The sequence below is a fragment of the Hipposideros armiger genome, unplaced genomic scaffold (assembly GCF_001890085.2).
Source record: "Hipposideros armiger isolate ML-2016 unplaced genomic scaffold, ASM189008v1 scaffold_997, whole genome shotgun sequence".
Taxonomy (NCBI): domain Eukaryota; kingdom Metazoa; phylum Chordata; class Mammalia; order Chiroptera; family Hipposideridae; genus Hipposideros; species Hipposideros armiger.
This window is the reverse complement of record NW_017732347.1, coordinates 447,140-462,928: the sequence shown is the minus strand read 5'-3', so window position 1 is coordinate 462,928 and position 15,789 is coordinate 447,140. Positions and strand designations below refer to the sequence as shown.

Genomic DNA, 15,789 nt, shown 5'->3' with positions numbered 1-15,789 from the left:
TTAATCTGTTTATGGATGGAACATTTCTCCACGATGAATGAAGTTGATCCAAATTTATTACTTGTCCTTTCTTATGGGCAAAGCCCAATCGGCAATACATTGAAACAGCATTCTGAAAGGAATATAAAGGAAATGAGCATTTTAAATAAACTGGACGTCAGAATCCTTGTAGAGATAAAAATATCATCACAGACTCTGCCTACAGTGATTCTCAAACATTTTCATCCTCTAAGTAGAAAAACAACCTTCTGTGGGCCTATTCTTCCTCTGAGGTCTTCCTATGTGTAGGAGAGGGGATACTTCCGCTTCTCTGCCCAACCTCCCTAGATCTGCCCCCAGCAGAGCAGGGGTTGTTGCGCTAACTGACCTCATTACAAGACACCGATCAGCCCACTTGCAGCTCTCTCTCCACGGATGTGAGCGTGATCCTGTCACTCCGTGGGGTGGAGTACTGACTGAGGGCCCGTGTCCTGCGCTTTGCTAAATTGTGAGCACCCCTTTGCTGTGCACGCCTCCCCTGAGAGCTAAGGAGAGCCTCACTGCCTCCATTTCTCAGTAGCTTATCCAGACAAAAACCTGTAATAAAATCCATTCAGTAATTACACTGTAAGGAAAGGAAGTATAAAAATTACATACCTTAACCAGGGATAAGTCTATCTCAAGGACATTTGCAAGCTGGAAAATAAAATAAAAAATTGTTTTATATTCTTATAATTATTAGCATATTACAGTTGCAGTGAACACATTAACCATAATCAACAAAATTTTAAATTATGAATAACTGAAAAAAAACTGAATAAATTTTGAAATCAGAGCTTTCTTCTTGCCGTATCTCGAAGATGCTCAGAGTGGTACAAATCCAGGTAGTGACCTTACCAACTGAAGACTCCTTACTCTTTAACCCTGTCTCATTTAAAATGAGAGAATTCCTAAAGCAATCTACAGTCTACAGTCCTTTCACTATACAGTCATGTGACACTTACAGGCAGGGATACACTCTGAGAAATGCGACATCAGGCCATTTGGTCTTTGTGCAAACACACACAGTGAGTGCACTTACACAACCCTAGAAGGTACAGCTTACTTCTGTAATTGTACGGGCCACACTTTTATACAAAGGGCAGCACAGTAGGTTTGTTTACACCACCATCACCAACTCACGAATAATTGTAGTGTAAGCCCTCCAGTTGGCTTTTCTTTTGTAATGCGAGTGCCTGACATGGACATCCACTTCAAGGAATGCTATCTCCAGCCACAGGACCAGATAAAGAGCCAGGCCGCCTCCCCCACTGAGGCTCCTTTGTTTTAGAGATGTTGGTTTCTGGAACTGACCATTTGGGCTACATGTTTTGGAGATCCTGATTTCCACAATTGATCATTTGGCCTCTTGTTTTTTTCTGGACCTTGCTGTGTGTGCCTCCTGGTGTGCCCCTGTATGCTCCAGGGCCTATAAGTAAGAAAACTGTTTTCTTTAGTGTCCTACTGGTTATCGCTAAAGGGCATCTTGCAGTCCCAGTGAGAACCACAGGGTAGGTCCAACAGTAAAACTGGTTTAGAAAGAGGAGATGCCTGTGAGAGGCTCACGAGGGCAAAGGTGAGTGTCCCCAGGCTGATGGCATTACTATCTCTAGACTGAAACCGGCACAAAGCAGTCATTAATTGTGCTATGACCTCGGCACATGTCACTAGGCCACAGGAATTTTTCAGCTCCATTATACTCTTATGGGACCACTGTCATGTATATGTGGTCCCTCAGGTCCCTCATGTTGTTATGCGGCACAAGACTGTAAAGTCATATAAAAAGTTATTTACCAATTTAATATACATATGCAGAAAGCAACTGAAGAACAGTAACTTAAGAATATTAACAGCCTATGATCTACCCATGTACTGATTTTTAANAAAAAACCACCGAATTGTACAATTTAAGTTGGTGAATTGGATGCTATATGAATGTATCTCAATAAAGTTATTCCTAGAAAAAAACAACAACAAAAAAAACTAGGGCCACGCAGGTAGCAAGAGGTAAGGCTGGAATTCAAAGGTAGGTGTGGCTTCAAAGCCCATGTTGTTTCTACCACCCTGCACTGCAGACAAAGGCCAGGACTAAAACCCGATCTGATTCCTTGTTCTTCAGCTTTAACATTTCACATTCCTGACGTCTGACTGGAACCCAGCAGAGAGCTCGACAAATTATGGTCTTTAAAATAAAAATCCAAAACTGACTTTGAAATAAAGTAACTGTACCTGAATCAAAACTGCCGAATGTGTTAAAGCATCATTCAACATCGTGAGCACATTTGACGTAGGAACGACCCCAGGGTCATGGCCCCAAGATGTTATTAGTAATCGGTCATAACCCTATGGGAAAGAAATGAATAAAATATAAAACGGCATTTAGAAAAAAGAAAAAAAAATTAAGGAAGTTACCTCTAATGCTGCTTACCAATTTCTACCCTCCTCAAAAATAATTAACCAAACAAAAGCCTGACACAACACACCTGGAATATCTCTGGCAGTTTTCGAAGTCTTGTACCTTTGGAGAGTAGAAGAGACGGTGGTCCCTGCCCAGTGATATGGTAAATGTACAGTTTAAACCAGACAGAACTGACTTCTGGGATAGCTGGTCCAATATGCTATAATCATAAAACAGGTGAGGTAAAGTTGCAATACTTATCTAAGGAAGCCAAATTTCACAAGTGACCAAGCACAGTCCTGTAAGTAGCTAACGCCTCATATAAATGTTAACTGCTATTATCCTTATGAAAATACATTTTATATTGGAACTGAGGAAGCACGTCTTATCACTGCAATTAGGAGAATGGCCTCTGAAGTAGGCCACCAAGGTTTGAACTTGGCTTCACCCCTCAGCCTTAAAGGTTACTTAAGGTTTCTGTGCCTCAGTTTGCTCTTTTGTAATACAGGGGGCAATAAAATCTCTATCTCATAGGGACGTTGTAAGGTTGTTCAAAAAAGTTAAAAATAGTACCTGGCATAAAGCAAGCCCCATATCAAAGTGTTCATTATTACTATTAATCACATCCAATTTCTCACAAAAGGGATTCTTTCCATTCATTTGCAGTTCATGAATTCCTACTACGCCTAGAGGTTGTGTTAAAGAATAGAAAGAAACGTGGTGGAGTAGGGTTGGAGGGGGCACACAAAGAATTATTAACAAAAACAAGGTTGGTAAATGCAAACCTACAACCACTCTTGCTGAATAGAGGACACATTTGGGGGAGGGGAGGGTGTGCTCACTGAGGCAGCTAGGTCAGCACAGGCAACAAAATCAACCTTGTACAAGAATCCCTTCCTTTCTTCTACACCATTAAACCTTGCAGATCTAGGAAACCAGGCAGGAGGTAACACTGAAAAAGAGCAACATAATCCCCACCCTTTGAAAATGGTACAGGCCACATGTCCTTTCCAAATATACAAATCAATGCAACTGATTTATTTTTAAAAAGTAAAAAAGAAAAAAAAAGGAAGTCATTTTTCACAAGTAAATTTTAAAGATAACCAGAGTTCTAGCTTTCCAGTACAGTCTTGTCTTTTCAGTTTATTTAGCATCACAACCCCATTTCTAAAACATTTCATGTTTCCTAATTAAATTTATCTTAACCCTCAAGGCAATCCAGATTTTCTTCTTCGAGTATCCAAAAACGTTTTCTTTAATGTACCAATTATACCTCACAAATTGAACATAACATAGCAGCAAAAAATACATAACTGCCGTCTGAGTCAGTGGTTTTATATTTGGTATCTACAAATTAAGAATCAACACAATATGACTGTTAAACCTCTTCATCAAGCGACCACGAGGGTGAATGAAATGACAGCAGCCCCATCTTCCAAGTGGGTCCTTACCTGAGGGGTGCAGCTGCTGACAGGCCGAATTTCATTGGTGAGAGGAGCCATGGAAACAAGTAGTGTGTAATTTTTGTTTAGCACTCTGCTGCAAGTTGCAGGGTCCAAACCAAGAAGGCTTTCACAGCGTAACAGATCCAGGGGAAAACCTGAATTATGATCAAGAATATATACAGAATGAAAGACTGACAATGTGAAACAAAAATGTCTAAGATGAAATCGTGATAACTACCTTCAGATTAAAAAAAAAAAATTTAAGGTAGAATATCTCTATTAAAAGTGCCACATTTCCTAAGGGACTACTAAGAAGACACTTTAAAGATTTAAACCTATTAGTCTTTATTCCCTGGTCTAACAAGATAGTTGTGTACTGGTGTTTCTTTAGGCTCCCTTTTACTTCTAGAAGAGAGCTTGCTTTACCTTTCTTCCTCTCCGACTGCAGCCACACCAGGGCAATGGCAAAGTATGAAAGCCTCAAGTGCCACAGGAAAGCTATGTCATTCCCTCCCCCAATTATCAGCCTCTACAAAGAGCATCACAGCCCTATTCTGAGCTTATCACAGGAACAAGAGTTCCTCTTTGAGAAATATGTGCCCTGGACTGCTGGTCCATAAAACATGAATTCACTCAGCATACAATGGATTTGAAGTGTTCTCATTCTTAATCCTTTTGGAAAATACCAATCCTACTTACTCTCTAAAAAGGGATATTTAAGGTTGAAAGAAACTTCAGAAGATCAAGTTAGCCCACCCCCTTCACCAAGCAGGAATGAATCTAAGACAATGTGTGGTCTGCTGAAAGGGTCTAGAAGCCCCGAGCACAGCCAGTGCCAGGATCTTGGTCTTTAATGCCTCACTCCAGTACCAGAACCCAGGCCCCAGCAGACAGGGCTGTCCAGGGCTGGGGCACAAGCACAAGGTAAGACTGTTTTNAACATGAATATATATTTATGACACCTGCTTCTATTCCACTGACACATTTATGATTTAAACCCTAAATAAGATGGTTACAATAAAAGCATGGTTTGAATCAAACTCTTAATTTTGTTATGTTTTAAGTTCCAGCAAGGTGCATCTTTTCCACAGAATTTAATAATTGTTTTAGCCAATGCACAATTCCTTGACGAACACTTGAACACTCTCTCCCACCCCTTCCGCTTCCCCAGCCGAGGCTGCCTTCAGTTCTTAGCTGGACTCCTACACTGAGCCTGACTGGTCCTCTTCTTCAGGTGTCCTCCCTCCCCCAACCATTCTCAACGAAGTCTCTGGGCTGATCTTCCCAAAACACAACTGACCACGGTAATCCCCTGCTTGGCACTGTTTATTGGCTGCCACCAATCCGTAGGGTAAAGTCTAAGCTCTGTGGCAGGACAGTGAAGGACACTCACTCCAGGGTCTGCCTACAGGCCACACACTCACGGGGCAAGTACTATAGGCCAGGCTCTGTTCTAGGCACCAGGGAAATAGCCATGAAGAAAAGAAAAAACCTGCGTCCAGAGATTTATTCGTGCTGACCCCTCTCACTGGCCTGGCTCTCTTCTAAATCATCCTTTTATAACTCAGCCGGGGCTTGTGTCCTCTAAGGAGCTGCCCCTAAGTCCTTCTCCTTGCCCCACGGCTGGACTGGGTCCTTCTCCTTAGTGCTTCCACTATATACAGTAAAAAACTATATACAGCACTCAGCAAAAAGCTGAAAGTGCTTATGCAGCTTTCCACCAGACTAAGTTCCTTGAATGCAAGAAACATGCCTTATTTGTACAGCCACATTACACAGAATAGGGCACATATGATGTTAGTTGAATGAATTAGTGAAATCTTTATTGAGAACCTACTATGTACCAGAAAGTGTGCTGCACACTTCACACGCGCATGCTCACTTCATTCCCTCAATAATCCTATAACTGTAAATTGCCTACCTCGCCATCAGCTGGTATTATTTTTTATTACATAGTAGATATTGCCATCTCCACTTTACAGAGGGGAAACTAAACAGGAGTTATCTCCAAAATGTCTCACAGCTCAACAAGCACAGGAAAAGAGGCCCAACATCATTAGTCATTAGGAAAATNAAATAATCACCTTGCACTCGATTCATTACAAAACCTTCAAGAGGAGGAACTAAAATAAACAAAATACTTTTCTCAGTGATACAATGTTATAAAACAAGAAAGGATAATTCAAGTATCTACTTAAAAAGAGAAACCTCTAACTTAAAGACTAATCATCTTTTGATTTATTTTATCCACTCAACGGTAAGTTTTCTAAAACTCCCAAAGTTAAGGCCATATAAACCCTGTCTACACAGAGAGGACTCTGATGGTAGAATATAAATCCTGCGAGTGATTCAATCCCCCATGAAATAAACTAATCAAAGACCAATCTTTTTTAGGTGGATCTCAAATGAGTCAACATCAGTTTATCAGATGAGAGTAGGGACTTGAGTAATGCTTTCATATTTTCCAATGGTGACAGGAAACCACTACCACCTGTCTTTCAGAAATCTCTTCCTTGTCAAAGCCTTTGAAATTTTAAAACTAATATTTCAATTGTTATGGCATTTACTTTTTCAGCTGTCTTCCAGATTTAAAACAGAATTCATGTCTGTACATTGCTCAAAATGCATTATTCAAGAATCATAAATACATGCTAATAAAAATAAAGGTCAGGACACACTAAGGCATGATAGCCTATCAAGATTCAACACTGATGAGAGAGTATTTTTTTAATAAGCCCTCTTACCACTTGTTAATAGTAGGGTTATTCCCTGGAATTTTCTGACACTTTATATTTGACTACACAAATACTAAATTATCTTAGTATGGTAAAAGAGACCACAAATAAGAACAGTTAAAATATATGCTGGAAAACATATTTGTGACACATAACCTAAATATAATGAGTACTTCTATAAATTGGTAAGAAATCTAACCTATAGAAAAAAAGCTCCAACTCTGTGTTCAAGGATGTTAATCATATCACTCACTATTACAGCAAAAAACTGGAAATAATATAAATGACCATCAATAGAGGAATTTTTAATAAACTGATACATCCTTAAGTCTAGAAGAAAATATACAAGGGCCTTAATATTAATTTTACTTAGGGAGATGGGTGAAGTAGGAAGGGAGGAGGAGATAAAGACAAAAAAGATGGTAATGATATGAAAATGTAAGTACAAATAAGTAAAAATGGAGAATATACAATTCTATGATATTACTGAATATATGTAAAAACTGTGATGCACTGAACAAGGACTAAAAGGTACATGCATTTAGAAAAACAATAATTTGACTTAGGATAGTGAAGCATTTATCTCAGGTTTCTATTATTTTAATACAGTGTATATGCCAAAATAACATAAAAAATAAGAAATTTAAGTAAAACTGCCACAATGTGTTACAATGTAAAGAGAAGAAATGTGTTTCTTTAAAAAATTTTAACATCATAGACCCTAGAATCATTTGTGTCTAACTTAGAAGGGTGACACACAGTGCCTAGATACTGGTGTTCAAAGAACACTGAGAAATATAAGCACATACTCACCTGCTATACAACTGTCATCAGATATTGGGACATCCAGATAAATAAATCCTTTGTTATATAAACCTACAGAAGCAAACATTAAACATCAGTAATTAAAAAAAAAGATTCCTGATTTTCTGTAAAGATTCTTAGAATTAAATGCTACATGAAAAAGAAAAGGGTAAAACAGAATTAGAAAAGAATTATATCAAAGTTTACCAATCTTGGTTTTCCCTCATATGCTCAAAATGATAAAATTTTTCTTATGATTCATTTGTATAAATTTCTAGTGCATGTGACTAATTACAGCCACACTGGAAAACAGTGGATTAAGGTCACATTTCAAACAATAACAGACTTTAGGAAATATTGCTATTTTTACCTAATTGATAAATAATTGTTGATGGCTTAAAACAAGTTTTTACGTTGACAAAAGACCATTTCTACTAACCACTTACTATGTACTACATTGTAATCTAGTGATCCAGCGAGCTGAGGGCCTGCGTCGATGATCTTATCAATAGCGCATTTCTCAGGCAAAGTGCATATCTAAGAAAAGCGAAATATTTTCAATTAAGTTTTGCCCAAATTAACTCATTCGTGTCTCCTCAAATCTACTCATGTTTAAACCAATGATTATATGTCATTTGTGGAATGACCTGTGTATTTTTTTTCATTTATCACTCTAGAAATCAAACATAAAAGCTATACACAGGGCCGGCCGAGTGGCTCAGCTGGTTAAGAGCTCGCTCACGAGTTTGAGCTCTGAGCTACAGCGGTTCGAGTCCCAGCCCGAGCTGAGCAGCTGCTGAGCTGCCAACAGGTGGCAGGATGGCTCAGCTTAAAAAAAAGCTATACACAGAACCATCAATTAAGGTGCCACAAGATGCTATCAACAAAATTTAGAGAGCAAAGTAACTACAAATATCAATACTTGCCAGTAAGTTGTAACTCTTTACTAATAAATACTAATATTTACTCAGCTTCTCTGAATTGGTATCTGATCCATTTGTGATTCTGAACCTCTCAAAAATGGTTTATTTAAACTCCACATCATTATAATCAGTAACAAGAAGTTCACCATCTTATGACAAGTTTGACAGTTCTGTTAGGAAGTACTTACACTGAAGCAAAATTTCTGAGCTTTCCACTCATAGGAATTAATTAATCTGTCTTCTGGGGTAAAATAAAATGCAAACAAAGAAAGTCCACATGCTCACTTACATTTCTTAAATCGCACAGAGACATGACCTGGTTTCTGGGGCCCTTGTCCATCACCCCACCCCTTTTCTGTAAATCAGCATCTCTTCTAAAATGTATAAGGCTTGTATCAAATGTAGTCTGACCACTGGGAGTATCATTTTCCTTAACCTTGACACTATCGCCCTACCAAAGCACCTACCCCTTTAGTAGAGGAGTTCAGCACAGTAATTAGGAATGCAGGTTCCATAGTGAACTGCCTGGGTTAAAAACCTGAACCCTGAGCCATCACTTCATTTCTCTGTGCTCACTCTCCTCATATGTGAAATGGGGTACAAATAATACATACCTCTCGGGTTATGAGAATTAAATGAGAAAATATAAAAAGCACTTGGAATAGCTGGCACATCTAACACACAGCAAGTGTTCAAAACGCGTTAGCCAGTATTATTGTTGATAGCTGCAGCATCACATCAATTTACATAAAACTGCTAATTAAAATCTCTAGATTATTGTACATGAGCCAAGTCAAGTACCCCTCATTATTAAAGAGTATTCTGGGAACCCACCAATCTTCTAGCCTAAGGTCCTTAAAAATTTTGAATTTGTTTCATTTTCTTCAGGAAAACCAAATTGTGTTACTTAAAAAAAATAAATTATAGAACTATAATTAAAAATAATTTTTAAAATAAAAATCCTATGTTTAACATTTCAAGATAACTACCTTTATGTCATCTTCTGTGATATATGCAGCCTGCACCACCCACCACGCCTCAATGGCAATTTCCACCGGCTTTATTGGCAGAAGATCACGGGCCGTTTTCCTTCTGAAAAATTTCTGCAACAGTACAATCTGCAATCAATCTAAAATTACTACTTTCATTCTTATCGATCATATAATAAGACTGTTTCTAACAGGCTAAATAAATACCTTTTAAAATTCTCGTGTTTTAAAATCTGTTATTCTAGATACATTGAAAGGAGAAAGTTATACTCAAATTATTTCAAAATAAATTACTTCAAAACAATCATCTTTAGGTCTGGATGTAAATCCAGAAATTAAAATGAAAACCAGGACATGAAAGTGTATTTGGAAAATGCGTCCTCATTTCACCCATTAAGTGAAACCTGGGAGTGGAATGACCAAGTAAAAAGACCAGCAGAGCAAAATTAATTTTTAAAAATAAACTAAGCGTTTTATGCCTTCAAAAGTTTTAATTCAATAATCACTTAAGCTATATTACCTAGAGAACACTGAGGAGTTGTTTTTGTATTGTTTCTNGCAGCCACCATGAACAGCAAAGGTCAACATCCAAAACAGCCCACCTGCGCTGTGCAGCCTCCTGAGATCCCGTGTACACCCAGACCTTGCATCTTCCTGGGGCTCCACCCAATACTGATGCTCCTCCACCTGTCTACTCAGAGCTCTCTCATGTGAGCTTTGTGCACTCAGGGGCTGTCACAGTCCCCACCATGTCAGCTGCATTCCTGGCACCTCACCGTATCATCCCATGGCCCTGTCTGTGGCTGGAACCTTTAGGTTTCACAGTTCCCATGGCTTACTATGCAGTTGGCCCCATCTATCCACCTGGTTCCACAGTGCTGGTGGGGGGAGGGTATGATGTGGGTGCCAGATTGGGAGCTGGGGCTGCTGCTGGCTCCTTTCCACCCCCTGGACGCCCTCCAATACTGCTCAGCTTGCAGTCATGCAGGAAGCCAAGGTCCCAATAACACAGAGGAAGGGAAACTTCTTCATGGGTGGCACAGATGGTGGCTACACCATCTGGTGAAGGACCAAGGCCACCTCTGTGCGGGAAAGACACCACAACCTTCAGCATGTCTCACAATGTCACTGCTTTAGTCATATTCACCTGAAGCTGCAGTTAAGTCACATGTTGGGGTCTTTCTGGTGCCCAAACTTTCAGGCACTTTTCAAACTTAATAAGGAACCATGTAATGGTAGCAGCGCCTCCCTAATGCTTTTTGAGATAGGGGAGGTATCCATTCATAAAATGAATGGGAGTGAAGCAGCCCTAAGGGTCTTCCTTCATTTGTCTGGAGAAATACTGTACCATACTGGTCTTTGCGTTTAGTAATAAACACCAAATTAGTTTTGGAGGAACTTTGANTAAAATGTATAAGGCTTGTATCAAATGTAGTCTGACCACTGGGAGTATCATTTTCCTTAACCTTGACACTATCGCCCTACCAAAGCACCTACCCCTTTAGTAGAGGAGTTCAGCACAGTAATTAGGAATGCAGGTTCCATAGTGAACTGCCTGGGTTAAAAACCTGAACCCTGAGCCATCACTTCATTTCTCTGTGCTCACTCTCCTCATATGTGAAATGGGGTACAAATAATACATACCTCTCGGGTTATGAGAATTAAATGAGAAAATATAAAAAGCACTTGGAATAGCTGGCACATCTAACACACAGCAAGTGTTCAAAACGCGTTAGCCAGTATTATTGTTGATAGCTGCAGCATCACATCAATTTACATAAAACTGCTAATTAAAATCTCTAGATTATTGTACATGAGCCAAGTCAAGTACCCCTCATTATTAAAGAGTATTCTGGGAACCCACCAATCTTCTAGCCTAAGGTCCTTAAAAATTTTGAATTTGTTTCATTTTCTTCAGGAAAACCAAATTGTGTTACTTAAAAAAAATAAATTATAGAACTATAATTAAAAATAATTTTTAAAATAAAAATCCTATGTTTAACATTTCAAGATAACTACCTTTATGTCATCTTCTGTGATATATGCAGCCTGCACCACCCACCACGCCTCAATGGCAATTTCCACCGGCTTTATTGGCAGAAGATCACGGGCCGTTTTCCTTCTGAAAAATTTCTGCAACAGTACAATCTGCAATCAATCTAAAATTACTACTTTCGTTCTTATCGATCATATAATAAGACTGTTTCTAACAGGCTAAATAAATACCTTTTAAAATTCTCGTGTTTTAAAATCTGTTATTCTAGATACATTGAAAGGAGAAAGTTATACTCAAATTATTTCAAAATAAATTACTTCAAAACAATCATCTTTAGGTCTGGATGTAAATCCAGAAATTAAAATGAAAACCAGGACATGAAAGTGCATTTGGAAAATGCGTCCTCATTTCACCCATTAAGTGAAACCTGGGAGTGGAATGACCAAGTAAAAAGACCAGCAGAGCAAAATTAATTTTTAAAAATAAACTAAGCGTTTTATGCCTTCAAAAGTTTTAATTCAATAATCACTTAAGCTATATTACCTAGAGAACACTGAGGAGTTGTTTTTGTATTGTTTCTGTATCAAGCATATTTTATTTGATCAGTGAAATTACACTTCATGTTTTCTACCACTTGAAGAAATTAATCATACTATGATAAGGAGGACAAAAAAATGAAAAAGGGAAATGATTAACTTACTTTTGATGATCTACACTGATTCATCAAATCAATGTACTGGTTTCTTCCTATGCCAAGAAGCCTTAGACCTAAAAAGAAAGACATTAAAAACATTTAATACATCTTAAAATGTCAGAACACTCACAAGTCTTTTAGGAAAAAAGCCTTTGGTTTTTGATCATTGGTTGACAATCAATATCAAATTAAAAGGAATTCTTCAAACAAAATATAAAACGAAACTGAGAGGGATGACTTCAAGCTGAACGCAGGTTTTTGACAATGTTAAATGAAAACACTTTTTAAAAGCAGAAGTCTTCCCAATTTCGAGTGTCAAAGTGCACTTCTCAGCAGACGTCCCTTCTTACGCAACAGAACTATGCTGCATTTCAAATCTACACTTGATTAAAATAAGCATAACAGAACATCAGCAAGTTATGTTAGTAACAACTATGTATTATGCTGTAAAAATATTGTATACAAGTTTTCTTCCCTCATTTGGTACACAACACAACCCAAGTATCAGAAAGAACTTCATTTTCTAGAAATATATAGACTAGTCCCATAGACTAGTCCCATTTTTCGGATTCTATCTCTCCAAAATATTCCTCTCATGCATTAGACTACATCTTACACTTGATTTGTATACTGATAAAATTCCCATCAATCGTGTTGCTTGCTGTTCTCATCCTTCAAGTATTTCAGGTTTAAAACATACATTACGATACTAAGACAACAGCATGCATGCACAAAGACACACTTGAAACATTACCTCCTTCAGCATGATTAAATACTCACAGTCAGCGGCAGTAAAATTGGGCAAAGAATCATAACTTTTCTCACTGTTCATAATGTCCTTTTGAAAAGAAAAAAAATCAAAAATATTAAATGCAAAATGTCCTTAGATAAAAACATGTATATAAATGCATATTTCCATAGCCAAACAGAGTAACAACAATTATTACATGAAGCACTGAGATTAGAGTTTGGCAACCTCAGGCAGGCATGCCACACAGTGACACTTACCACACTGTCTCAACCTACTAACTAAAGATCAGACTTTCAGGTCTGGCTTTCTCATAGCACTCTATGAATCCCAGACAGCTGCCCTGTAACTTCTGCCCTGTGGAAGCTATGCAAGGAATACCTCTGTTAGAGCTCAGAGTTCCAGCCTCTTCACACATCATACCTGAACCTCGACTCCTACCCTGAGAAAAGGCCAAATAACGTGTCCCAGCTCCATCAACACACATCTAAGACATGTATTACCAACAAAGTGCTGAACCTTAGTCATCTTTGCTCCTAGGAGTGCCAATCAGCAGCACAGTTAAATTCAGTATCCAGCTTTTTCCAACCCCCATCTATTTTTCCAATAATAAACCAACTGTTTACTGTGGCGATAAGGCCCACTTTCAACTCAGAAGCTATACCCAATGGTGTAAGAACAGAAACCAGACAGCAGCAAGCACAGGACATAACTCAAAGCTGGTGAATAGGACAAACCTCCTTCTGTTATCGCCTCCAAACCTGTGAACATCACCAGAATAATAATCAAACAGACAACAGCTAACTATCCTACTCACCGATTAGGGGCCGCCTTCATTATGCTACTCGGGTTCCCAGGAAAGGGACTGATGGAAACCTAGGCTGCCAGGCCCCAAGCTTTACTTTGTATTTCCTCCACAACAGGGACACTCAAGATGGGGCTGTAGAAGTGCCCATGAAGAAGGAGTGTAAGGAGGTAAGCAAAGGGGGCGCTTGTACGGGAAGCCACATCATAAAGGGAGCTAGTCTCACTGTTACTACAGGTTCCCAACTCCTGTAGTTCTAGGCTTCTCTCTGCTCTTAAAGTGCTAGTGAGCACGAAACGGTAGCATTCAAATATAATTAAGTAGCAAATATTGCCAATTTTTACGTAAAGCTCTTAAATACAGCATATAATTGGTATTTCAAGTTATTCAACACAGGCCTTAAAACTGCCCTTGGAAAAAGGCTAACATCTGAAAGTTAATTATAGAAAGATTAGCAGCCAGGGCTACTAATATATTTCTCTTTCTCTGACACATGTATTATATAACGTTAGAGCTATATCATCATTATTCTTGCTACAGTTAGTAAATAGCTAAATACATTAAATTTCTCTGAGCTTAATGTTCAATTCTGTCGGCCACCTTTTCAACCTTAATCATGTATTAAAAGCAATAAATTTTATATAAGCTCTATTAACATAAATGACTGATTAATGTTACAATAGCAGAGTTCACCAAGGCTTTCAAGAACACAGAATAAAAACAGATATTTTTCCACTGTGAAAACACTAATAAGGACAACTACTTGTACAAGTGTGGCTAAAACAATTAACTTGTAGCCATCAGACCTTTTTATATTATACTCTCAAAAACAATGTCCACTGCAGCTGAGAGCTGCAGAGCTGGTCATCATATGCAAAGTGTCTCTGACATGTAGTCCCATCCCATTCCTAACGGCTCATACACACCGTAAACTCACCTCCATAATCCCAGTATAATATGAAAATGGTGTTATCCTCAGGCCCTTTACCATAATATCCGATAAATGGTAAGGGTACAGCATGAGATGATCTCGACTATATTTTAGTAGTTCCTCATAGTATTTACGTTCATCTTTCTTGACATGTTTAACTGGGGAAAAGAAGGAAATTTACCAGTTTTTATGAGGTGTCTAACACATGTAAGTATAAATGCAACGAGAACTACTTTACAAACCAATAGTAATTAACAAGAGAAGTATGTAAATTGGAAGAGAATGAATCTAATCTAAGTTGGAACAAAGAATTATACCACAAGAAACAGACTTAAGAATATATAAGTAAAATGTATAATAGGACAGTTAAATAGAGAAATAATTCTTACCAAATCAAAAAGCAAAGAAAGCAAGCACGGAATGTCTCCCCAAAAGGTACAAAACATAGGTTATAATTCATCCAATCCCTTACTATGTCACTTTACAAGATAGCCAATCTGAATGGTAGTTTTCTATAAAATCAAGTCTATTTTTAAAAATTGCTTGCTGGTTTTTGTATTTTAAATGTAAAAAGACCTCTGTCTTCCTTGGAACACATTTAAAGAGAAAACCTCGCTCTGAAATTCTATGCTTAAAACAAGAGTAGCATTTGGGAGGGAAGACTAGCAGGGCAATAGAACAAACTAACCAAAGTTATCTGACAAATAAAAACATTAAAAATAAAAGGAGTTTAAAAAAACACAGAAGGAAGCAACTTTAAAATTTGTTCCAATTATTATACAAAGAGTTTTTATTGAAGTTATATTATTTGGAAAATTTATGAAGACCAAAAAAAACCTCAAAGTAAAAAATTATTAAGAACTAATGTACTTCTTTTCTGGCATATTTTCTCATCTCTAATAAAAAGAGGACATTTGACTCAAGATTAATAGTATGTAGGTAAAATAAACCTTTCAACAACATTCTAAAAAATAATTTTCATCAGAATTAGGAAGATCTATTCGCTAATGCAAATTGTGGTTAGGTGGCATGGGTGGGTATCAAGTTTCTTAAAGTCTGTACACGTAATAATTTCAGTACAATGAAATATGTATTGAAAAGATGCGACAGATTTATGGGGATGATAATTCAGCATCAGTCACTTCCACCCCAATGTAAAAATGTCTACTTACCTAAGTTATTTCTGTATCGTAACTGATTGCGGATGCTGTATAGGACAACCTGTTTTTCATACTCTCTCTGTGAATTTCCAAGACTCTAAAAAAAATTTCAAATAGATGTAAAATAACTTCTAAACTAAACA

The 15,789-nt window shown here is 37.8% G+C and overlaps 2 protein-coding genes and 1 pseudogene across 2 annotated transcripts in view; 1 reads left to right on the top strand and 2 right to left on the bottom strand.

Moving 5' to 3' along the window:
* Positions 1-1,840, bottom strand: part of LOC109375880 (protein FAM91A1-like) — a 13,076-nt gene extending 11,236 nt beyond the window's left edge. The window contains exons 1-3 of the mRNA XM_019631395.1: positions 1,333-1,840; positions 637-675; positions 1-112 (exon numbers count right to left, since the gene is read on the bottom strand). The exon at positions 1-112 is cut by the window's left edge and continues 1 nt beyond it. Of these exons, the coding sequence (XP_019486940.1) occupies positions 1-112; positions 637-675; positions 1,333-1,335 (154 nt within the window). The 5' untranslated portion in view covers positions 1,336-1,840. The remainder of the gene's footprint in view (positions 113-636; positions 676-1,332) is intronic.
* LOC109375874 (protein FAM91A1-like) overlaps positions 1-15,789 on the bottom strand; it is an 81,733-nt gene that overhangs the window by 58,280 nt on the left and 7,664 nt on the right. The window contains exons 2-13 of the mRNA XM_019631389.1: positions 15,659-15,743; positions 14,493-14,644; positions 12,783-12,840; positions 12,009-12,076; positions 11,332-11,445; positions 7,847-7,937; positions 7,410-7,472; positions 5,914-5,984; positions 3,868-4,095; positions 2,502-2,636; positions 2,248-2,361; positions 1,484-1,632 (exon numbers count right to left, since the gene is read on the bottom strand). Coding sequence (XP_019486934.1) covers positions 1,484-1,632; positions 2,248-2,361; positions 2,502-2,636; positions 3,868-4,095; positions 5,914-5,984; positions 7,410-7,472; positions 7,847-7,937; positions 11,332-11,445; positions 12,009-12,076; positions 12,783-12,840; positions 14,493-14,644; positions 15,659-15,743 — 1,328 coding nt within the window. The remainder of the gene's footprint in view (positions 1-1,483; positions 1,633-2,247; positions 2,362-2,501; positions 2,637-3,867; positions 4,096-5,913; positions 5,985-7,409; positions 7,473-7,846; positions 7,938-11,331; positions 11,446-12,008; positions 12,077-12,782; positions 12,841-14,492; positions 14,645-15,658; positions 15,744-15,789) is intronic.
* Positions 9,880-10,378, top strand: LOC109375879 (DAZ-associated protein 2-like; annotated as a pseudogene).